Source organism: Dermochelys coriacea, chromosome 9, assembly GCF_009764565.3.
Source record: "Dermochelys coriacea isolate rDerCor1 chromosome 9, rDerCor1.pri.v4, whole genome shotgun sequence".
Taxonomy (NCBI): domain Eukaryota; kingdom Metazoa; phylum Chordata; order Testudines; family Dermochelyidae; genus Dermochelys; species Dermochelys coriacea.
This window is the reverse complement of record NC_050076.1, coordinates 80,081,873-80,105,254: the sequence shown is the minus strand read 5'-3', so window position 1 is coordinate 80,105,254 and position 23,382 is coordinate 80,081,873. Positions and strand designations below refer to the sequence as shown.

Here is a 23,382-nt window from a genome sequence, read left to right as displayed (position 1 = left end):
GTTTGAAGAGGGAAATAATACAGTAACCTATTCCCCTCCCCCTTTCCTGGTGACCTCTTCTCGCCTCTGCTTTCATCCTTTAGGTACTTTCAGAAAGCTGGCCAGGTGCCAAAGCGGAAGTCAGACCCTGTACAGGGAGAGATTTACCTTCTGCAGTGCTAGCACTCTACCCTCCCATGGGTGTGACTGCAGCCTGCGTTCCAGATGTGGCAAGGTGGGGGAGAGATATGCTTACCTGTGACATCGTGGATAAGTGAGGGCTGTGTGGGGCATTGAGCACAGATGGGTGTTTATTGGCAAATCTGTCAATACAGTCGGGTGGGATAGTTTAAAAAAATGGAAAGTGTTTCCCCAGGAGGCGCGCTCGGCTCCAAGCAGCACATGCCAGGGTCATTTAACCATGGAGTATTTACTCTGCAGGGAGGAAACTGTGTCTGAGAATAAGCAGGTGAGATAGACAGCTGCTGAGTAACGGGGTTTACATTTCTTAGTGCTCTTTTTACATCCGCGCTTTGGTTTATATCCCTGGTGCTGCCCTCTTATTTTCTGAAGGCTTTGTTTCTCCCCCTCTGCCCATCTCCATAGTCTAACTCATCCTTTTCATTTCTGCATTTCTCCTGTGCCCATCACCGTGACAGCTAGGCACCACTGAGTCTCCCCTCTTCCACCTCCGGGTCTCTCCCCCTTCTCCTTTTCCGGCTGCCCTACAGAAGCTGCCAAACGTGAAGCTGCAAGTTGTCCCTTCAGTGGGGAATGTCTGGCCAGCCTCCTTCCTGCGCTGTTGGAGTGTGACCCTTGAGCCCTGCCCCTTGGGAGCTCCCCTTGGCAGTTCGGGGCTGTCTGCAGAGCAGTGATATAGTGCTCACTACCTTCTGGGAAGGACAATGTTGCTTCTCCCTCCCATTCTACCATCCCAGGAAGTGTCCAGATGTTGTCCCATGGCGAAGCTGCTCCATGTGGCACTCAGATGCACTGCCCAAGCGTTAATCTTATCTTTCATCTGTTGCTCACAGTCTTCATGGCTGGGGTTCAGAAGCCTCCCACCCTCCCTCCTTCTATGGCTCTCCCATTTTCCTCCCTGCTCTTCCCTTCTCCAGAGCACACCTCCTCTCCCTCCCCTCCCCCATATGTTCACTTTGTTTCCTGGTAGAGCTGCTGATTCAACTTGTGACTGTAATTCTCCTCTTCCTCTTCTCCCCCTCAGACTCGCTATTTCCTATTGACATCATGTCCGTGAAGAAAGACCACAGCTTTCTGGACCAGGATTCCCTCAAATCCCTTTGCAGGTAAAGCTTCCCACAAACCAAATTAATCTCTGCAAAGAATGGAGGAACCGTGCCTTGGGCCTTCTCTGTCTCTGCTGCCTTGTGCTGTATTGTGCCAGCCCCAGGGCTAATCCTCAGAGAGCCTTAGACTCCCCAGGAAAGGGGTAACATGGATGGGAGACAGCACAGGCTAGTGGGGCTCAGGGAACATAGGTTCTAACCCTGTGTCTGACACTGACTTGCTGAAAGAGACTGAGTAACTACAGCCTCACTTTTTCCATTTGTACAACAGGGTGTTGGGATGCTTTACTCATTCAGGCATAACATGCTTTGAGCTCCTTGGATAGAAGGTGCAAGACCCAAGTATTGTATTATTTATACACACACCGAGCTCTTGAACAGTAGACACATCTTCCAAAAAATGCTCTTTCTAGATTTACCTAGTGTGTTTGTCTGTGTTTTGACTTTTTGCTTGTGCAATCCCAGTCTCTTGCGGCTGTGTTTCGAAGTGAAACAGGTGCTACGTGCAGAAAGTCTGGCCATCGACTATCCATCCCAAAAGGATGTGGTTGGGGTGAGCATCTCTGAGTCAGACCATGTCTCTCAGTCTTAGCTGGACTGTATGGGACTTCGGAATTGGCCAGGGAATACGAGGAGCACTCACTCAAAAGGACTTGTAGCTCCCTCCCTTTCCCATTCTGCCCAGATATGCAGAGAGGAGCAGAAATTACACCAAGACAGTTGAGGTGAAAGATAAGAGAGGGCACAGAAGTTAACCAAAGATCTCGGACTTTTCTAGAAGATTCCACTTGGGTTGGGATGTGAAAATTGGCAAAGGTTCAAGGAGGGACTTGTTCTGTGTCTGAACCATCTGCCCATTCTCCACTCTTTTACCATTACCTTCTACATAGTTCTCCCTGTGCATATGGGACCCAGAAAGAAGTGAAGCACTTTCCCATTGTTCCAATCTTTGTTATAGTGATGGTGCTTCATCAAATCTCTAACAATTGAAGAGTATTTGAAAATCCTCTCTCCAGGCTTCAGTGCGGGACTTTTGTTTCTTGTTGTTCTGCTGAGACTGAATTCACAACGGGGCTGCTTATGCCAGAAACGCCGTCTGTGAGCAGAATTTCACTTGGGTGACTTGTGTATGTCATGTGTAAATAAAAGAAAACGCTCAATAAGTGATTTACTGAGCTTTTGAAAAATAAAAGATGCTACATGGATATTAGACTCTGTCAACTATCCCTTACAGTGGTTTGTGAGGAATTGGATACTCTGCAGTGGATCCTGTAGTTGTGTGTTTGTTCTGTGGTAGTAGATTCTCTTCAATTGATTCTTTGTTTAGCCTGTAATCTGTTCCACCTTGCATTTTACTGTGGGCTGAGAGTTCTGTGTGGCTTGAAGTTTGTCTCTCTCACCAAAAGAGATTGGTCCAATAAAAGATTGGACCCACCTTATCTCTCTTGGGTTCTTGTAGATTAATTTTCTTTCACGGAATAAACAGTTATCTGGTTGCTCTGAGTAAGGATTTCCTTTTGAAGAAGTGATTGTCTGGAAGTGTCGGTACAGTTCAGATGATTAACATAGTCATCCCAAATACATGCGAGGAGAAACTACAGAGTCCTTGCACCAAAACACATTCTCTCTTTATACCAGCAGGATTGAAAATATCACCACTAGATTCTGTACATATATTTTTGGGGAGAGGAGGTGGCCTGGTCCCTATGGTGGACACTATTAATACCACTGTCATGACCAAGGGGGGATACTTAATGGAGAGGGGCTGTCAGATCCCCTGTGGTTTGTGACTATAAATACCTAGTCCAGTCCAAGACTGTGAATGATCCAGGATTTTTAGCTCCCATGTTTTGGGTTCCCATATTCCTCTCCTAGCTACAGTGACCCTATAGCTGAGAGGTTGGGTGAATATTTACTATGATCAGTGCTCTTCTTGCTCACAGGAGCAATGAAAACATCTCTGCTAGGCTTTTACCATAATGAGGCTGCTGTAATGTGGGTGGATTCCTGTGGGTGGATCAGAGCTGCTTCTCCTTGTCAGGGCAGTGCAATGGAGGTTGTATGAAGGTTTTGAAGTTCCTGGGTGATAGTCCATCCCTGTCAAGGCTTTTATGTTTCTTTGTTTCCACTTGTGGCTTAGCATTCAGGAGGATCGAGGAGTTTCTGGAGTTGTTTCGCTCCGGTAACCTGGAACAGGTCATTTCTGCCTGCTCAGGTGATCACTTTACATAGTGGAGCATGCATCCTTGCCAACCCCTTTGGGAAGAGAGCACACAGTGGGTGGCATGGGTAGACCTGTGGCTTTTGGACAGGCATGCCTGGAACCAGCTTTCCAAAGCCATCCAATAATTTCTGGGGCACACAAGGTGGCCACATGCAGCATTTAGCTGATTAGCAGGTCAGAAAAGGAAATTAAATGGCTTTTCCAAGAAAATGAAATCCCATACACACGTGTTCACCCCTCCTGCTCTCCCTCTCTTTCATCTTCCTTCTGCCAAAAGTTCATGAATTTAATCCCTTTGCTTTTGAACTTTCTTTTCCAGCCAGCAAGGGACAAAGTGAAAGGCTGTTTGACTTATTTCCAGATGGGTGGCAGGCCAGGCGTGCGTCTGGCATTGCAGCTGCCTGTACTGGATCAAACCACTTCTTGAGCTTCCACGTGCCCACTTCATCCCTTTGCCCCTGCCCCGGAAGGAGGCAGTTGTAGAAAATCTTCCTCCTCACCCCTGGAATCATTATATTCTTATGAACACAGGCTCTGTCTCAGTCCCTCAGCAGCCTGCATCTCAGATTTTCTGCTCAGTTTATGAAAACGTCTTCGAATATTCACTCCAGTCTTAACCAGCTCTTCTAACTGTCAGCTGAATATGAGTTTGAGCCCTACGGGAAACCACAGACTTTTGACTGGCTTTATCTTCCCTGCAGAAATGGTGGGTTTTTTTACAGCAGGATAACTAATGACTGTTCACTATGACTAGGAGAGATCAGTGCTATACCACCCACCCGTGATTGACCTCTCCTCGCCATCTAGTGGTAAAAACAACTGAGCCTTGTTTCCACCAGGATTTTATAATGAGATCGCTAATAGCTCATGTAAAAACTTGCTGTAAAAACATACCTTTCTTGGCCCTGAAGACATAGCCCTTGTGTCCTGGAACCTTTGTGTAGTGTGTATATTAACATTGACAAAGGTGCTAATTAACTCGTGTTAATTGGCAATCTATTAACTCGAGTTAAAGCAGGATCACAAACTCTAGTCCACACACCCCTGAAGGTGCAATGTCCAGTGGTCTCAGTTTAGCAGTGGGAGCCAGGGACTCCTGAGTTCTAATCCCAGCTCTGATTCCCTCTGTGAATTTGGCAGAATCACTTCATGTTTCTTCGCTGAATAGCCTGTGTTTTTTCCTTGTCAGATGTTTGAAGGTCCCCCTCTATTGTGCCTGCAGAATTTGCATGTGTAACCCCCTTCAAATCCCTTTGATTATGTTACATATGTCCTCCCATTCTTCCCCCCCCCCCCCCCGCACTCATGCATGTAAATTGGTTGGTTTATAACTTTTGTGGGACCAGTTCAGGAAGCCCCTTTGAAACTATAGCTCTTTAATGCCGGTCAGTACTGGGTGGCTAACCACCTCCCCCAGCGAACTCTGGAAATCTCCTCCACATTGTGCTTTATAGAAGACACCTGCCTTCTTCTCTGGGTCCTTGAAAATGCAGAGGGAATGGGTGTCCTCAATAGAGGCTGGCAGAGATTTAATTAAATTAATGCCGAGGATTTGCCATTCCACCTGGTGGCTTTTCTCTCTACCTCCCTGCTTATACACTGCCCATTTTATTATTAGCTTCCTTGGGGAAACTGTTATTAAATTGCCCGGAATCTAAACAATGGGAAAAGGGAGTGAGGCTTAATCCGCTGTCAGCTAAGTGTCAAAGCAGTTTAGTCGACTGCTCTGAACAAGTTAATAACAAGTGAGCAGGTCATATGTCTCATGCTCAGAGCAGAGACTGAGCCCAAACCGGCCAGCTTCTTCCCTCCCCTGCCTCAGAGCATTTCATTAAATGCCTTGTGAGGGGATGCAGTTCATTCCTGTTTCCTTTCACCTCCTGCTGCCACTTCCTTCCCCTGGCTTTTTAAAACAAAGATTATTTTTGGAGCGTTCTTTGCTGGTGAAAGGCGTTGGGTTTGCAGCCCTGGAGGCTGGAGTCCTCTGAGCAGTTAGGCCAGGGGCGGTGGCAAGTCAGCTCCTGCCACTGCTGTGAAGGAACCAGCTCCAGTAGAGAGACCCAGCCTCCATGGCCTCGCTGCTAAAGCATCTACAAGAGGCCAGCGGTGACGAGCTCTTCTCCTTACTCTCTCATTCTCGTTCACACTAGCAACTTGTTTCCATGCATGGAGAGAAGCTGTCTGGATTTCTATCTCGCTTTTCAATGAGCTGCCCTTTGTTGTATTTAAGTCTGTTTCCTGCAGTCATGAGCGTGAACTGACAAACCGCAGTGTATACTCAAGTCTCTCACTCCGATTAGCTCCCACGCACACAGACGCAGACGTAAATCACTTCTGGACTTGGAGATTAACGGTTCTTGCAGACCAACTGCCAAGTTTAGCCTTTCCACTCCAGTGTGAGCAGATAGGCTCTAGCCACTAAATGATGCTGGCAGATTTGAAGCTCTTCTAAAGTTTATAGGAATGTGCCCAGCAACCTTGGAATAGCAGAAACTACCTGGGTGCTGTAGAGGGAATCTCATCATGAGGACACCACAGGGGTGGAGCAAACAGATTGAGCAGTAACTGGAATGAATCATTCTGTACCCACTCCGAATGCAGTGCTGAAGGGATGGTGAAGTCACATTGTTGGACAGAGCCCAGTGTGATGTGGCCAAGAGCAGTTCAGCTTCCTCTGTGCAATTCTGCCAAAACACCACCATGCTGACATTCTGCAGGCCCTCCTTTGTAGTCCAAGGCTGGAGTGGGGAAACTCTGCCAATTCACTTGAGTCCTGGCCTGCAGCATCGCACATATTATTTAATCTTGTGTTCTGAAGTCCTCTCAATTCACCTCATTCCTGATCTGTAGCTTCCAAGCTGGGCCCTACCCACCTCTGCTGATGCTGCAGATTAGGATGAAGGCGCATGTGCTACTATTCCAGTTATTCCCTTGCATTTCAATTCCAACCTTCCCTGTCCCTCACTTCTGCACAACTATGCCAACACACTTCCCTGTTAGTCTGCAGCATCCTGTGCCATACCTGACCCGCTCCCAAAAGCACAACCAGTGCACCCTAATCCTGCTCGGCAGTACCCCCTGTTACTCCAGTCCTGGATTCCTCTGGAGCAGAAGAGAAAAGATTGCCTACCAGCTAAACATATGTTCCGGTGTGGACTGAAGATTTGAGGCCTCTGGAGATGAAAATGGCCTGGGCACTAAACTCAGTGAGCCACTGACTTACTCCCCCACCCCCATTACCTAGAGGTATTTATAGGGTTACTGTTTCTAAATCCTCTCCTTGTCATCTGAAAATCAGTGTGAGATCAGGGCTTAGTGGTGCTGTTGGAGAAGGGCTCTTCTGACTGTTAAAGGATGAATTTGTTTTATCTTGTGGGGAAAGGGCTGTTTTTGTATTTAAGATGTGTAACCCCTTCAGTGCCACAGTGAAGTATTGGGTATTTCCATTAAATGCATTCCCCCCACCCCCAACATGACCGGAGGTGCCTGGACCAGACTGACATTCTATGGAGGCCAATCATATTGCAGCAGCCGTGAATGGCGTTAACTTGTAGCCATGGGAAGAGTAAGAAACAAACTTCAAAAGGTAGGAAGTGGCTTCTGGTCCCAAGTCAAATATGGGATGTAAAAAGCAATCAGAATCCACGCGAGAGTCAGTCACAGGAAGGGATGCAATGTACAGTGGGTGGCAGTGGTGGACGTGTGCAGCAGTGGGTGCTGAATCTGATGCTGGCCACAGGGATAGTAAGCTGAAGTGTAACCAGAGGAGCTGCAGGTACTTGCAATTTGGCCAGAGTATCCAGGGACTTGTATTGAAAAGCAATGGGGAATGTCTCTGACTTGGATACTTGTGAAATGGCTCTGGCACAAGCCATTAAAGCACTCAGGCCACGGGCATGTTGGAGTGGTCTGAACTCTTCAGGGGAGATGCCGAGCACGTGGTTCTGCTTTCACCCCTGGGAAAAGGGAAACACGAGGAGTCCAGAGAAGCTTCTTCCCATTCTCCTTCCTGTGCCAGCTGGGCAGCGCTTGATTTGTAATGAAAGAGGTGCTGGGGCTCAAGCAATTTTTTAACATTCATAACTGAGGCAGCAAGGCCAGAGGGGCTGGGGCTGTGAACTGCCAAGCCTAGAGGTGCCGGGGCTAAGCCTTGGCACAAATTAAGTACTGCAGCTGGGAAATGTGCACTCGGCTGGAAATGATCTTGGGCCTGTCCCAAGCTCCACGCATCCGCTTGTTCCCCAGCTGTTTGGTGACAGGTGACAATGCCGCAACACAAGCCCTTGAGAAAAAAACAAACTGCTGCAGCGAAAGCCAAACCAGACAAAAGCGTCTCTTGTTTGTTTGCAGGAGGCTGATGACACTGAACACATGTGCCTCTATGAAGCTGGAAGTCCACTTTCAGCGTAAACAGGTAAGTGGTGAGGTTTCAAGGGTATAAACAAAGCCACAGTACGTTGTGGGGAAAACGCATGCACACGGATGGGGCAATGAGCCTGTGTTTAAAAACGAACAATTCCAACCCTGCTCATTCATGTAGAAAAGTATCGTTCCTGGATCAGATGCCTTCCCCTGCTCTCTCCTGGGTCATGGGTCTTTCTGCTTAGCGCTGAATAAAGAAGGAGCACAGCTATCTAGAATCCCTGCTTGCATGCTGCAGGGTTGAGGTGGAAGGCTTGTGTCAGTGTGTGCTCAGTGGTTTGTCATACTGTGGTAAGCCTCCTCATTTCAGCTGCTAAATTACACCGAAATTTCTTTCCGAATGGTACATTTCTACATAAGCAATTGCTGTCTTTTCCATGGGGATGTTCTGTGAATGGGTGCGGGTTGGGTGGGTGAGGTGGAGTCCAGGGAATGGTTTCCTTCCCTGCAGTGGAAGGGTGTGTGTGTGTGTGTGTGTGTGTGTGTGTGTCGACAAGACAATCTCTCCAGTAAGTTCAGGTGCACTCTTGGAGGGTGTTTGAGAACCCTGCTCTAGCAGATCTCCAGAGACAAGTGGCTTTGGCTGGCTGTTTAAACTGTGCTATCTGGGGTCCTGCCAGCATTGCTTTTGCTTCCCATATATTAATATCTATTTTTGTCATCCTGCTCCTGATGTCAGATGGAGGATTTCACAGGGGAAGAACCCTGATTTTTTTTTCTTTTCCCTCCCCTCCCCCCTTTGTTGGTTTGTTCTGTTGAATGCCTGTATTTGTCCATGGCCAGTTTTGTGTTCCCATTTGTCATGTTTCAGTGTAACCATTATGAGATCCAAATTGTAACCATTCAGACCATTGGAGAAGCTGCTTCAGCAAGCCCGTTTCATGAGCTCATCCAGATTTGAATTTAGGCCCCTGATTTGAGGTGAGCTCCCATCACCAGGAGACTTACTGCAGATATCTCATATGGTAACCATTAGTAGGGTCTGGTTGCAGCTGCTTCCAGGCCAGCCCTAATGCAGTGCCATGCCGTTAAACGTGAACTAGAAGGGGATTTCCTTGAGCAAATGTCTGGCAGAATGGATTAGTGAGGAAACATAACCCAGAGGGGAGTTTCCCTCAGGGGGGGAATAAAACTTACCCATGTGTCTCAAACAATAAAATGCTTCTCTTAAAATATTGTTTATCGTGGTTTCATATTTTCCATTCCCACCTGCACTCTGTGGCAGCTGTAGGCTCCGCACCTTAGTGCCAAAGGTTCTCACCTGTCCTGCAGAATTGCAGGAAGGGGTCATGGTTTTGGAACATTGTTCCAGTGTCCGGATCTCTGGTTCTGCAGAACACAAACAAGAGAAAGAAAATGAAGGTGGAAAGGGGGCCAGGGCCAAGTGGATAGCTTCAAGCTATTTGCACTAGTTTCACTGAGTGCAGAAACAGTGAGGTAGCTATATTAAAAATAGAAATGCCATAGATAGAGGAGATTGTCACTAGGACAATGGCTTTTGGGGATAAATCTAATAGGAATTAGTAAAAATGTTGCATGACTGACCAGATCAAGAAATCAGTATGTGGGCTGGGAGAGATGTCACAGCTGTCCCCAAAACTGTAATCCCAATACAGGTTTTGGTGGTAGCTATTTGCCCTTGCATTCCCTCTTCAGAAGGCATTGCTACTGTTCACTCCGAATATACCCCACCTCACCACCAAAGCAGCATGATTGCTGAGGAGCGATTGTTACCACTTAACTGGAACTATTCACAGTTTTCCTGAATATTTTTGTAAATACTGACTTTTGATAGGAAACAGTTAAAATATATCGGCCCATTTCCCCCCTATTTTTGGACCAGGTCTTACAATAAATTGCTTTAATTTTCCTACTGTAGCGTACATTATGTGCTCGGTCGCTACAGTGTGGGGATACATACACATGGTGTTTTGAGTGCTTTCTGGTGGTGGTTCTAATGATACTGCTCCTTACTACAGGAAATGCTTCTTGGATCAGTGGATCTCAAACGTATTTGATCGCGCCTCCCTTCTTCGTGTCTGTAGTAGTTTATGTTCTTGCTCCACCCTGCTTCTGCCACACAAGTACATATATGGCTGCCCAGCTCTGAAGTCAGAGCCGCCGCCAGCAGCAGTGCAGAAATGATGGTGGTATGGCATGGCATTGCCATCGTTACTTCTCCGCTGCTACTGGCGATGGAGCTGTCTTCAGAACTGGCTGCCCAGCCAGCAACCACCGCTCTCCAGCTACCCAGCTCTGAAGGCAGAGTGTCTTCTCATGCCCCCCCCAGCATACATTCTGACCCCTTCAGGGGGTGTGCATCCCAGTTTGAGAACCTCTATGTTGGACAACACTATCTAGAATCCTTAACAGGAAGTTGAATATCCTGGTTTTAAATAGGGAACAATAAAGTCTTCTGGTCCTGTTAGCAGGAAACTTCGTGGCCTCCATATTTCCCTCAATAAATAATAAATAATGGCTCTTGTGTGTGTGATGTACTACAGTTGGTATTAAAGGAATGGAAGCTGCTATTTATGTGCACATCTTGCTCCAAATTCCCCTGTGTTTGTGTTTAGGCAGGTGCTGCTGTATTGAAAACCAGTCCTCCATCCCGATAGCTACTTTTAGCCCTATGCTAGTGGCATGTTTCTGATAAAAGGATCAGCAGTGAAATAGTTGACCATGATTAATATTTAAGCTGCCATCATTGGGTTTCAGAGTTAACATTTAGATGAGTGTGGTGGAAGTTCACAATTTTGCTGTCCCTCCCCCCCTCCACCCCAGTCTATAGCAAAGGGCCCTTTAATTCAGCTACAGTAAGTCAGCCTAGCTGCATCCATTCTTGCAGGTCTAACAGAGGCTTAAATGTTTGAAGTGAAAGCTTATATTCTGTAACAACTCCTGGGGACACCAGAAGACAAGCTTCATCTGATCTCTGATTCATATGTCGGCTTGGCAAGGCCATGAGCCGTTCTGTCCCAGCACCTGACCTGTGACCCCAGAAACCCTTTTCATACCAGCAGGTGTATCTAGAAAGCAACAGCTTCCGTCTGTCCCCTCCCCTCTGGTTCAGTTACAGTGGAGCAATCTGTTCTTTGTAGGACTCAGTCCATTGTGTGGCAAGGAACCCTCTGTTCTAAGTCTAAAGGCTCTGGGATTGGCTGCATGGCAGTGACAGTGCTTTCTAATGGACAACAGTACAGTGTGTTTCTGCTGAGCTGCTTCTCCAGTGTGCCACCTGTCCTGGCAGGAGAGAGGCAGGCAGAGCATCAGGATACTATTACCAATTCTGGAGTCTGTTTGCATGGGATGGTGTTTTCCCCCTGTTTCGTAACCCTGTGAACTGGCTGGATCCACCATATGAAACGTTTAGAACTAGCATGGACAGAGCTCTCAGGAACGTACTGTAGAGAACTACCCTGTGCTAGCCCCCAGAGAATGGACAGAATCAGACTTAATGGATCTTTTATCTCTCTCCTGTGAAAAGCAATTGCATAGAAGGTGGAGTGTGCTTTCTGGGTCTCATAAAGTGTATTGTACGTAGCACATGTCCCCATCAAGAGAAGATATGGTTATTCAACTGTAAATTACCCAACCCTAGCTGTGGTTGGTGGGTGTGAGTAGACATGCAAAACTCAGGGGGAGGGTGGTCACACTGGATGACCCAGCTGATTGTGTCTTACTCTGTGATCCTTATTCTTGGTTTAGAATGAAGACTCAGAGGAAGATCTTTGTGCCATCAGCGACCGATGGGCCTTCCAGAGGGACAGCAAAAGATGGTCCAGAGTTGGCTCTGTCGACTTTCTCTCCCACAGTCCAGAGGTGCTGAATTCCACCATGCGGCAGACATCCAGCCGTGAGAGCATCCTTACAGACCCCAGTGCCAATCTGGAAGCCACTTCGCTCCACAGCAATACCAGCACAGGCAGCACTGGTGGCACAGTTGGCGTTGTGGCCACCCTGCCTGACGGGTCACCCAGCCAGGACTCTCCGAACATCACCAAATCCAGTCAGAGCTTGAGTGACCACTTCGTGACAGACCAATCCCCAAACCAGAGTGGGAGTTCTAAGGAAAAGTCCAAGAAGCGGAGGTCCCTCAGTTTCCTAAAAAGGATAGAGTCTTTCCGAAGGAAGGACAAAGAGAAATTTGACTCCAAAGCGAAGGATGGCACTAGCGGCAGGACAGTGACCAAACCAGGGTGGGACTCTGTGAATGGCAATGGGGAGCTTACTGCTGCCATGACCACCTCCCCCAAAAGAGGAATGTCCTCCTCTTTCCATGGCAACAAACACTTTATCTCGGTGGGATATAGGACTAACGGTATGTCAAACACAGGTGAGAGGAAGCCGGGCTCTGAACTGAGACGCGGTGCGGTCTATCTGGAGGACTATGAAACGGCTCTGAAAAATAGCACCAGCTGGGCTGCTGGAGAACTGCGCCACCGGCACATGTACCAGGGTGACTGCCTGATCCACCTCCCTGGGGACCACAAGCCAGGGACTTTCCCCAAATCTCTCTCCATCGAAAGCTTGTGTCCTGTCGATGGCAGCCCTTTGGCCAGCTGGAAAGCTGGGAACAAAGCAATGGGGCTTTTGGGGTGTGGAGAGGGCGGTGGCAGCAGCAGCAGCATGGACAACCCCTTGCCACGGGGCTTTGCCTGCCAGCAGAGGCGGGGCTCGTGCAGCTCCATGGGCAGCCGGGCGAGCGTGTATGACAACGTGCCCGAGTTTGGCAGCAGCGAAGACTTCTTCAGCATGGATGGGGAGGTGAGCTACAAAAATCTCGATGACATCTTGCAGGACGTCTGGGGGCTGCAGCGGAAGGTGGAGCTCTGGTCTAAGGCGCTCAGCCCCAACCTGGATGAGGAGGGAGAGGGGGAAGGGGAGGAGGAGACGGACTCAGGAGGGGAGCCCACCTTCCCCTCTAACCTGAACTTGGAAGAACAGTCCATATCTGACGTGGGCACCTCTGCCAGCGACTTTGACAGCACAGGCAACTCCTTGAATGAGGTGGAGGAGATCGAGATGAGAGAGCGCAGGGATTCAGGTGTGGGAGCCTCCCTCACCAGGCCTTGCAGGTAAGTGGGTTGGACGCGTCACTGAGCTAAGGTCTAGGCACAACGCCCCTCAGACACCGCTGTCCCTGGCAGATAAGTGTCCCTTTAACAGCAGGTGTGTGGCAGGTGGAGAGTTTAGTTTTGGGGCTGACTTTCTACAGGCGCAACCAGCTTTTTCCTTTGAGAGGGTGCTTGCAGGCCTCTGCTGGCAGTTTGCATTCCAGACTCCCCCAGAGCTGGGAGCTAGCCCTGTCCAATGCCTCAGCGTTGCTCATATGTAGATCAATCCTAAGAGGCCACTAGAGAACAGTGTGAGGGGCTCTACTCCTTCTCGGAGACCCTTTGGCCCTAGATCTAAAATCATCTCCTGGATAAAGCCTGGCATTTGCTTATTGCACAGCTCTGCTGGGCCACCAGCACTCGGGAGAGGAGGGAATGTCACTGTGATGTTGGTCTCCGAGGCAGGCTGGCGTTGGTGTAGGTGACAGACACTGTGAGTGTGCCATCTGTGTATGCTATTGCGTTCACTGGGACTGAGCCAGCGTGGAACCAATGAAGACCCTGTTCAGAAGCAGTTGCTCCAGGAGCCGCTACACTGTGTGAGACTTAGTTTGGGTCTCTAAGGGCAGCGGGTGAACACAGCTCGAGTCTCTGGTGCCCTCTAGTGGCCTGAAGCAAGCACCAAGAGCATTCAGAGGGACCTGTGTGCTCATCTACCCTTCACTGCTGCCAGTTTGAAGGCAACATTAATATGGGCATATTTGTTGGGTCACACACAGACCCGGTTCCACTCCCTTCCCCCCCGGATGTGCTTTGCCACATTGACTTTAAATTATTAGTTATAAAATCAGGAAGTTACTGTCCATGGATTTGCTGTTAAACAGGCTCAAGTGGGGTAGTTTGCCTGGTATGAAGATCCCTCTGAAAAGCTCTGACATCTTCTTAGTTTCCCATTTGCCCACTGGCGCCTGCATGTTTAGATAGTGGACGATAACTCCTCTGCTGATAGGTGATTGATGGGTGGGGATTTAGACCCATTCAAGTCAGCAGGGAAAGTCACTCACACCCCCTGTGCTTGGAGATTTACCCCAGTGCATTGGTGGATGTCCAGGGCCTTTCAGAACAACATGGACTTGGGAAAGTTCAGCAGGGTCAGAGCTCACCAGCAAGCTCCCTACAGCGAGTCAGTCAGGGTGTTTGATTGCCTTCGTTCTGCTGAAAGTAAGCATTGACTCAGGGTGTTTGTGTCACCCTGATTTCACAGTGCTCTGGGATGACACAGGGTCAAATGTGGTGTTGCTTCCCACTATCTGAACACAATAGCCTCCCACCCAAAGCAAATGTGGGGTTCTGTGAAAGACCTGCAGGCTTGCGTCTCTCTCCCAGACATTGATACCCTGGGGCTGGCTGTGATGTAAAGACCTGGTGGGATGCCTAGATAGGAGTCTAGGCCCTTCCATGAGGCCGTCTTCGAGGAGCAGTGGGCACTGTCCGGGGTTCTCTGCTTGGTGTCCCTGTCAGGTTCCCTTTGTTTAGCCCTGTGACCTCACTCCCATTCCTGTTATCTATTTAGTTGTCCCCTGCAATCATTTGGAATCCCGGACCTGTGGATCCTCCCCTTAGACTGGCGGGAGGTCCTTTAGCAGTGCCCGCCCACTTCCTAGATCCCAACAGGGCTGCTTTACTGTAGCCCTCTGCCCTGGAGGGAGGTGGGAGGCTGCTCCTCCTGCTGCTGCTGGGCCAGGCCCCTTTGCCCCTGTCCTATGCAAAAAAAAAAAAAAAAAAAAAAGAGAGAGAGAGAGAGAGACCCAGTACCTTGTGGGAATCAGGATCCCTTGTTACTGATGAGCTGGTTGGTGGCCCTAGAGCATTGTGATTTTGCTGCAGTAGGGTTGGGTAGATAGCGGGGTTCTTTGTTACTGCCAGTGTTGTGTACTTTACCGGGGGAAGTCATAGCTCTGGGAAGCAAAAGAAAATGCCACTGCCCTCCACCCAGTGCCCCATTGCTCCCCAGGACAGCAGGTCTCTAAATCTCCAAAAAGAAAAGGAGTACTTGTGGACCTTAGAGACTAACAAATTTATTAGAGCATAAGCTTTCATGAGCTACAGCTCACTTCATCGGATGCAACTGTAGCTCACGAAAGCTTATGCTCTAATAAATTTGTTAGTCTCTAAGGTGCCACAAGTACTCCTTTTCTTTTTGCGAATACAGACTAACACGGCTGCTACTCTGAAACCTGTCTAAATCTCCAGGCTCAGCAGACCAGTAACCACAGCATTGGGGTTCTCAATGGAAATGCCCTGCTGTGTTCGTATTGCACGGGAGGGCAGCTTTGGACACTGTAATGGGCCCATCCCTCCCACGGCCTAGGGTAGTTCATATTCCAGTCCCTGCTGGAGGAGGTGGCATCCAGGTGCTACTTCTGCTCTCTCACTGCCTCTGCTGGACCCCTGATCAGCTCCCAGGAGCACTGGGCAGTGTGGGAAGCAGGCGTTCTCCTCCCCTGGGGAAGTGACATGGCTGCCAGTGTGACCTTTTGCTCTCTCATTCTGCTGTCCCCTGCAGGAAGCTACGCTGGCACAGTTTCCAGAACTCCCATCGTCCCAGCTTGAACTCTGCCTCCTTGGAGATCAACCGCCAGTCCTCCGCTCAGCTCAACCTGCTGCAGAAGTGCTCGCTGCTTCACCTCACTGCCATCATGGAGAAGCACTCTGTGCCCCACAAGCAGGCCTGGGCGTGGTGAGCGTGAGAGAAATGGGGGAGGGGAAGGGAAGGGAAGCTGCAGGGCAAGATTGAGTGGGGCCAAGGATGAGCTCCCTGAAACCAGAGCTTCAGATCCCAGCAGAGTTGACTCAGCCTTTCATCCTCCTGTGGCAGAGAGTGAGAGATGTGTGTGTGTTGGGGGATGAAGGGGGAAGCCCTCTTTGCTCTGCATGCACATGAAACATTGCCTTGGGCTTCCTGTAGGAGTTTGCTGTAGGCAGTTCCCCTGGCCCCTGCCTTCCACCCCAGAAATGACTGCATTTCAGCAGTGCTGAACGGATTGTGTGTGAAGCACTTTGGGATGGAAGGTGCTGTAGAAACACAACAGACTATGGAGGGGAGGGGTTCTTTTGTACCTGAGAGTATCAGTACAAGGTAGAGTTGTTTGTGTGTGAGCATGTGGTTGTGCACTCATGTGTGCATGAATGCATGAGTATGTGCGCACACACCAGGTGTACATGTATGCATATGCTGCATGTGTGCATCCTTGCATATGGTATGTACATATGTGAGCGCATGCACATGGGGGGGTGCATGTGGCATGTGTGCACGAGGGCGTGCATGCATGCACGAGGTGTACATGCGTGCACGTGTGTGTGCACATGGTGTGCACATGTGTGTCCCCCACCTCACCTTCTGCTTGCTGCTGTGAGCTTCTGCCCATGGCAAATGGTGGTTGTTCTGACTGGCCTGTCTGTCCCCTGTCCCCATCTCACAGGACTGTCCCCAAGTTCATGAAGAGAAGCAAAGCCCCTGACTACAGGGACAAAATGGTCTTTGGGGTCCCGCCAATCATCAACGTGCAGAGGACAGGGCAGCCTCTGCCACAGAGCATCCAGCAGGCCATGCGCCACATCCGCAGCCAGTGCCTGGACCAGGTGAGGACTAGCCCTCTGCAGTACAACCCTGAACTCCCATTCACTTGCCCACAGCTCACCCACCCCTCATTTCACCTTGTGTCAGCTGGCTGGGTCTTCTCAGCATTGCCAGAACCCTGTAGTAGATGCAGCCATGGTAATCAGGGTGCTCACTCTCCGGGGATCTCTGTGTCTCTGTCAGGATGCATGAATGATGGAGGCAACCCCTCACTTTGGCCCCACTGGCTTAACTCCATAGGGTGCTGCTCCTTAACCCCAATGCATTCAGATTACCGTGAGGGGGAGATACAGAGTTGCTTGCCATAGGAGCGTACTGCAGCATTAGAACTGTGTACAGCTTCATTGCCTTTGCCCATAGCCCCTGCCCTGGGCTTCATTGTAGCTCCCTGGCCCTGCAGCCCTCTCAATGGGGCAGGAAGATTGCACTTTATTTAAGGAGCCAGTGTCAGCCACTGCTGGTACCCCTGCCTCATCCACCAGCACAGCCTACTAGGGGTATGGACCTGTCGCTGAGGGGAAGCTTCAAGGTGTGTGGGCTGGTTGGAAGGCCAGCAAGGTGGCAATGAGCTTTGGGGCACTGCAGTAAACTGGGGCTTGTTCTTATGGTCACCCCAGTCTCTGCCTGCCAAACCAGGTGCCTCACCTGGGTGCCCTGGCCCAGCCCGCAAACAGCAGCGAGCATCTCGGGAAGGGCAACAATGTTCTTGCCATCGGATGGGGAGTGGAGCCCACAACCTTTCACCTAGTCAGTGACTTGACACCCTTCCTCTCAGGCATTGTTGCCTCCTCGACCTTCCTTTGCCCAGGGCCCCTTTCCCAGGATGCGGGAACCCAGACGTGTTGGGACGGTGTCTCCTGATGGGCACCACAGAGACTCCCTGGCCAGCTGGTTGTCCTGGCTTCTCACTGGGTAGCAGAGGCTGAGCTGAGGGCTGTCAGCACCTGCCTGAGACAGAGCTAGGAACTCTGTCTGGAGCTCAGGATTGCCTTGGCTGACTGTGCTGGGCTCTGTGCTTCTCCTGGGCAGATTGGCATTTTCCGGAAGTCGGGGGTGAAGTCTCGGATCCAGGTCCTGAGACACATGAACGAAGCTTCCCCCGACAATGTAAACTATGAAGGGCAGTCGGCCTACGATGTGGCTGACCTGCTGAAGCAGTATTTCCGCGACCTGCCAGAGCCCATCTTCACCAGCAAGCTCACCGACACCTTCCTGCAGATCTATCAGTGTAAGTGCCACCAAAAGTCTCCCTGGGAGAGGCCCCCATCGGGGCAGAGCTAGGCAGGGCCCTCAGGGCTGGGAGTGGGTCTAGGCTCAGTAGGGAGTTGGGTCAAAGCAGCAGGGAGGTGGTGCAGTGGCTGCTGGGCCGGGCTGCCTGGCTTGGGAGGAAAATCAAGGACCTAGGAGCTCACCCATGGGAGTTGGGAAGAGGAGTCTGCCTGAGAGATGGGGAAACGGAGAGGAGAGAGACTATCTGTGGAGTAAGGGGGCTGATTTGTTGGACCCAGGCTCTATTTAGCCTTATTCCATCTCTGCTTCCTGATGGGACTTCCCACTGCTATAGCCTCACCCCATTGCAAACGTTCTGCCAGCAGCAGTGGAGTAAAACTGACTGGTCGCATAGGCTTCTAACCAGGGAGCAGAGCCGGAGCAGTGAGGGGTGCTGCAGAGCATGGGGCCTAGATCAGGGGGTTGGCTGGGCCCTTTCCTCAGTCTCCACTGCTTGGCACCATTGAGGTGGTTGTTGGCATGCAGTTGCACAGCTCTTACTTGTGATCCAGTGCTGCCCCCAGAGGAATACATGGGCTGTGGTCAGTCCCAGGCCCTGTGAACATGCTGCTAGGAGAGAAATGTCACCAGGGGAGATTTTGGCTGTGAAATGGCCTATGAACAAATATTGCTGTGACCAGCTCCACACAATGAGAGGCCGGCAATAAGGTGTCCTGGAGCTCTTTGCCTGGACAGCAGCTTCGATATGAGGAAAGCAAGTACCCTTATTTTCTGGGGCCACACCTAGCTGCCCCTTGGTCCAAGCAGCCAAGTCTAGAGGAGCTCCTAAGACGTAGGGTCCCAGAGCCTGGCTGACCACAGGCTCCTTCGCTTTGCCTTCAGTTGTCCCAAAAGAGCAGAGGCTGCAAGCTGTCCAGGCAGCCATCATTCTGATGCCAGATGAGAACCGGGAGGTGCTCCAGACATTGCTGTACTTCTTGAGTGACATTGCCTCAGCTGAGGAGAACCAGATGACATCCGGGAACCTGGCGGTGTGTCTGGCCCCATCCATTTTCCACCTCAACGTGTCCAAAAAGGAGAGCACCTCACCCAGGTAATGCACAGTCAATTCAGACTCCCAGCGCTCCCCTCCACGATCCCTCTCTCTGTCTTCCGTACTGGAGACACGGCCTGGTGGTACCGTGGCTGGCCCAGTTAGATTTGAGTGCACTTGCTGTACCATCTACACCGTGGCTGGGTCAGACAGAGGGGGGAAAGGGCTTCTGTTCCAACGGGTTCCCTCTGCCCATGCTCTCCATCAGGGGCTGCGAGGGACGCCTAGACGACATGCTAGGGGAAGGAGCTTCCAGCTAAGGTCCTAACTCTCAAGCCCAGTGCTGCGGGAGTCCCTCTGAGAGCCAGGGTGCAGGCAGAGATATGGCCTTATGCCAGGCCTTATGCCACATGGGCACAGCGGACGAGTGGCATAAGGCCTGGGCCACAAGGAGCTTACAGCCTAATCTTCCTCCTGGGCTGAGCACAGCAGTAACAGAGTAATCACCATGGTGGCAGTACAGCAGCGTACAGTCCCCAGTGAGGGACATAGTGAGGTTGCCAATGTGAGGGCAGGAGGGGAAGCAGTCTACACCCAGCCCAGCTTTGCTGAAAACTGATGGATTAGGAAACTGCAGTACTGATGTTCACCACAGGGTGTCAGCAGGACTCTCCTTAGGGCTCCATCTTTTCAATTAGTACAATACAGTGATTCCTCCCCTGCCAGTAAACCTCCCTGTTGCAAGGATGCATAGGGTGCCTCCGGCTGAACCCTTACTCCCAGCTCTCTTGCGGCTGTCACTCCCTCTGCTGGGTCTCCCTAGTCTGCATTCTCTTGGGCAGGATGATTCAGAAGAGAGGCACCATAGGAAAGCCTGACCAGAAGGACCTGAATGAAAACATGGCTGCCACCCAGGGGCTCTCCCATATGATCACAGACTGTAAGAAGCTGTTCCAGGTAGGTAGCTGCAGCTCAAGGTGAGCGATTCTTCTTTGTCTAGGTACTTCCCTGGCCCGTCCTTGCTGTACAATCTGAGCACCCCTGGATTTTGTCCTCACGGCACCCCTGCTCAGTAGGGCAGTGCTGCCTTCCCCCCGGTACAGCTGAGGCACATGATAGATGAAGTGACTTGCACCGAGTCACATGGCAGGTCCTTGGCTGGGTTGGTAAGTGAGCTCAATTCTTCCAAGTCCTGGGCATTAGACCATCCTTCTGCCATTGCCGTACAGAAGCTAGCCAGCAGCAGGCCCTGTCTCGCCTGTGATCGTGTAACGATGAAACCCTTCTCCTCTCGGCAAGTCAGACGACTGTGGAAAGGGTCTGGGAGGAGATGTGTAGAAGTAGCAGGTGCCCGGGCACTTTCCCTGTGTGCTCTGGGGACTGGCTTACAACTGGAGAGGAATCTGACAGAAACGGTGCCAGTCTGTGTAGAGTGCTGCTCCGAGGGAATTCAACTCTCACAGCAGAGTCTGCCTTCATCCCAATGTACTCCTCCCCGACACCCATTAGCACCTTGTCATGGTACCTGGGAAAGGCCAAGATTCTCTTTTGAAACCACTAACTGTTACTCATTGCCTGCCCTAGGAAAACTCTATGAAGTGCGATAGAATCAGAGAAGTGTAGGACTCAGTAGGTCATCTAGTCCAGTCCTCTGCACTCATGGCAAGACTAAGTATAACTAGACCATTCCTGACAGGTGTTTGTCCAACCTGCTTGTAAAAAACTCCCAATGACGGAGATTCCACAACCTTCCTAGGCAATTTATTCCAGTGCTTAACCACCCTGACAGTTAGGAAGTTTTTCCTAATATCCAACCTAAACCGACCTTGCTGCGATTTAAGCCCATTGCTTCTTGTCCTATCCTAAGGGGTTAACAAGAACAATATTTCACCCTCCTCCTTGTAACTACCTTTTATGTACTTGAAAAGTTATCATGTCCCCTCTCAGTCTTTTCTTCTCCAGACTAAACAAACCCAATTTTTTTTTATCTTCCCTCAGAACTCATGTTTTCATCATTTTTGTTGCTCTCCTCTGGACTTTCTCCAGTTTGTCCACATCTTTCCTGAAATGTGGCACTCAGAACTGGACACAATACTCTAGCTGAGGCCTTATCAGCATGGAGTAGAGCTGAAGAATTACTTCTCGTGTCTTGCTTACAGCACTTCCACTAATACATCCCAGAAGGATGTTTGCTTTTTTTGCAAGTATTACACTGTTGACTCATATTTAGCTTGTGGTCCATTATGACCCCCAGATCCCTTTCCGCAGTACTCCTTCCTAGGCAGTCATTTCCCATTTTTTATATGCAACTGATTGTTCCTTCGTAAGTGGAGTACTTTGCATTTGTCCCGTATTGAATTTCATCCAATTTACTTCAGGCCATTTCTCCTGTTTGTCCAGCGGGGCTCCCCTTCCCCACATGCTCCTGAGCACACACTGTGCTGCTCTGCAGCGATCCCAGCTTGGCGAGCAATAGGCCAGGCCTGCTAACCAATCCCAGGTGTGTCTCGAGTGGCAGTGCAGAGCACTTATCACAGGGCACAGACCCAGACAGGATGGCTGTGCTGTATCATCCTCATTTATCCACTGGCCAGGTGAGATTTCCTCAGTGTTCCAGGGACCTAGTAATTGCACTGGATTGGCCCAAGAATCCATCTGGTCCAGTTTCCTTTTGCCAACAGTGCCCAGTACCAGATGCTCTAGAGGAACGTGCAAGAAGCCCCCATTGGGCAGTTATGGAATCACCTGCTGCCTGTAGGGGATGTTTCTGTCTAACTCCCAAAGTTAGTGGCTTATGTCCCTGAAGCAGGGAGCTTATCTCCCTTGTAGAAATACTTTTTTACCCTCCCTAAATTGACTGCTCCCATCTAACTTTTGGGACATCAGGTGATAGATGGGGGAGGTGTGACGACACCCAATGAGCCCTGATGTCACTGGACCCAATCTGTCCTGCTGGTTGGTGTGCAGCATTGTTCGGGCTATTGGTATTGGCATCCCAGAGTCAGTCTGGGTCAGAGAGGTGAGTTCGGGGTTTATTGCAGAGTAATTTCAGGAGACAGAGTGGGCGAGCAATTCCTAGCGACCACTCTTGGGTTTTTAAACTTCTAAGTCCCATGTATTTGGTTTCTAGATACCCCACGACATGATGCTTCAGCTGGGCAACTCCTATGTGGCAGCAGATGCCCACCCGCTCTCCCTGGCTGAGCTGACGAGCCACAGCTTGCAAGGGGAGGGCAAGGATGTCCAGGCTTACTTGGAAGACAACGTGCAGAACCTGCTCAAAGAGTCCTCCGAGAGATTCAAAGGGTGGCTCAGCACTGCAGGGCCCCAGAACACAGAGCTCTCTTGCAAAAAGGTAATGTCCACTCTGGGAAGGCTTTGCACATGCAGGTGTATTTGGAGTATATGGAGATATTCAGTATCAGACTAATCAGTGGACCTGCATCCTGGTAGATTTCTTCGTGAGCCACAGATACACACAGACACACAGCATGGCTGCCAGCTAAACTGCTCTGTCAACTAGACCTCATACCCTTTGGCTAGGTAGTGTATACAGCAATTCCTTCCATGGCAGTGCGATGACACTAACTAGCAGAAGCCAGGGAACTGGATAACCAGAGACAAGCACAGAGTACTCTGTGCCAGCAGGCCCAATAAAGAATCCCCTTTATAGTCACTGCAGATGAGCTGGTTCAGACATATTTCAGAGTAGCAGCCGTGTTAGTCTGTATTCGCAAAAAAGAAAAGGAGGACTTGTGGCACCTTAGAGACTAACAAATTTATTTGAGCATATGCTCAAATAAATTTGTTAGTCTCTAAGGTGCCACAAGTCCTCCTTTTCTTTTTTGTTCAGACATAGAGGCCTCTCACCTGTGAGCCAATAGAGTAAGCCCAGTGAGCTGCTAACATCTGAGCAGGTCTCCCCTATTCCATCCTGTCGGGGGCAGGCTGCACATAGTCACCAGCCCATGTAAGGCAGTTCCCCGGCCCCCATGGCAGGGAGGCCTCAAGGGGCTACTTGTTGCCCTTAGGTTTCTTGCCTTGAAAGCCTGACTGACTTCCTCCACTCCGGGCTTCCACAGGTTGGTGACGGACATCCGCTGCGTTTGTGGAAGGTCTCCACAGAGATGGAGGCCTCTCCCTACATGGTGCTGCAAAGGGTACTTCGGGAGCGTCACTTCTGGGATGAGGACCTGCTGCAAGGCGAAGTGATAGAGGCCCTGGACAAGAACATGGAGGTTTATCACTACATCACGGACAGCATGGCGCCCCATCCCCGCAGGGACTTCGTTGTTCTCAGGTGAGGTGGGAGGAAGAAGCACTTGGGGATAAGGGAATCTGGACCAGCATGGAGGCAAGGTGCAATCTCTCCAACTCCCCTATCTAGGTAGGGAGCTATTGGTCCTGGTGTGGAATGTCCCGTGCCTTTATATCAGAGGGTGGTCAGCGTACCCACCCCCAACTTACCCAGGCAGACTACAGACCAAAGG

At 50.3% G+C, this 23,382-nt stretch overlaps 1 protein-coding gene across 9 annotated transcripts in view; it reads left to right on the top strand.

Annotated features, from left to right (window-relative positions):
- The window catches only part of STARD8 (StAR related lipid transfer domain containing 8), a 147,611-nt gene that overhangs the window by 119,761 nt on the left and 4,468 nt on the right, over positions 1-23,382 (top strand). For 7 of the 9 annotated variants that reach the window (XM_038417663.2, XM_038417666.2, XM_038417664.2 and 4 more), the window contains 10 exons: positions 1,205-1,286; positions 7,861-7,924; positions 11,641-13,010; positions 15,556-15,729; positions 16,472-16,631; positions 17,659-17,857; positions 18,742-18,952; positions 19,735-19,849; positions 22,023-22,247; positions 22,975-23,192. In XM_038417663.2, the coding sequence (XP_038273591.1) occupies positions 1,205-1,286; positions 7,861-7,924; positions 11,641-13,010; positions 15,556-15,729; positions 16,472-16,631; positions 17,659-17,857; positions 18,742-18,952; positions 19,735-19,849; positions 22,023-22,247; positions 22,975-23,192 (2,818 nt within the window). The remainder of the gene's footprint in view (positions 1-1,204; positions 1,287-7,860; positions 7,925-11,640; positions 13,011-15,555; positions 15,730-16,471; positions 16,632-17,658; positions 17,858-18,741; positions 18,953-19,734; positions 19,850-22,022; positions 22,248-22,974; positions 23,193-23,382) is intronic. The other 2 variants (XM_043492036.1, XM_038417676.2) reach the window with 1 other exon arrangement.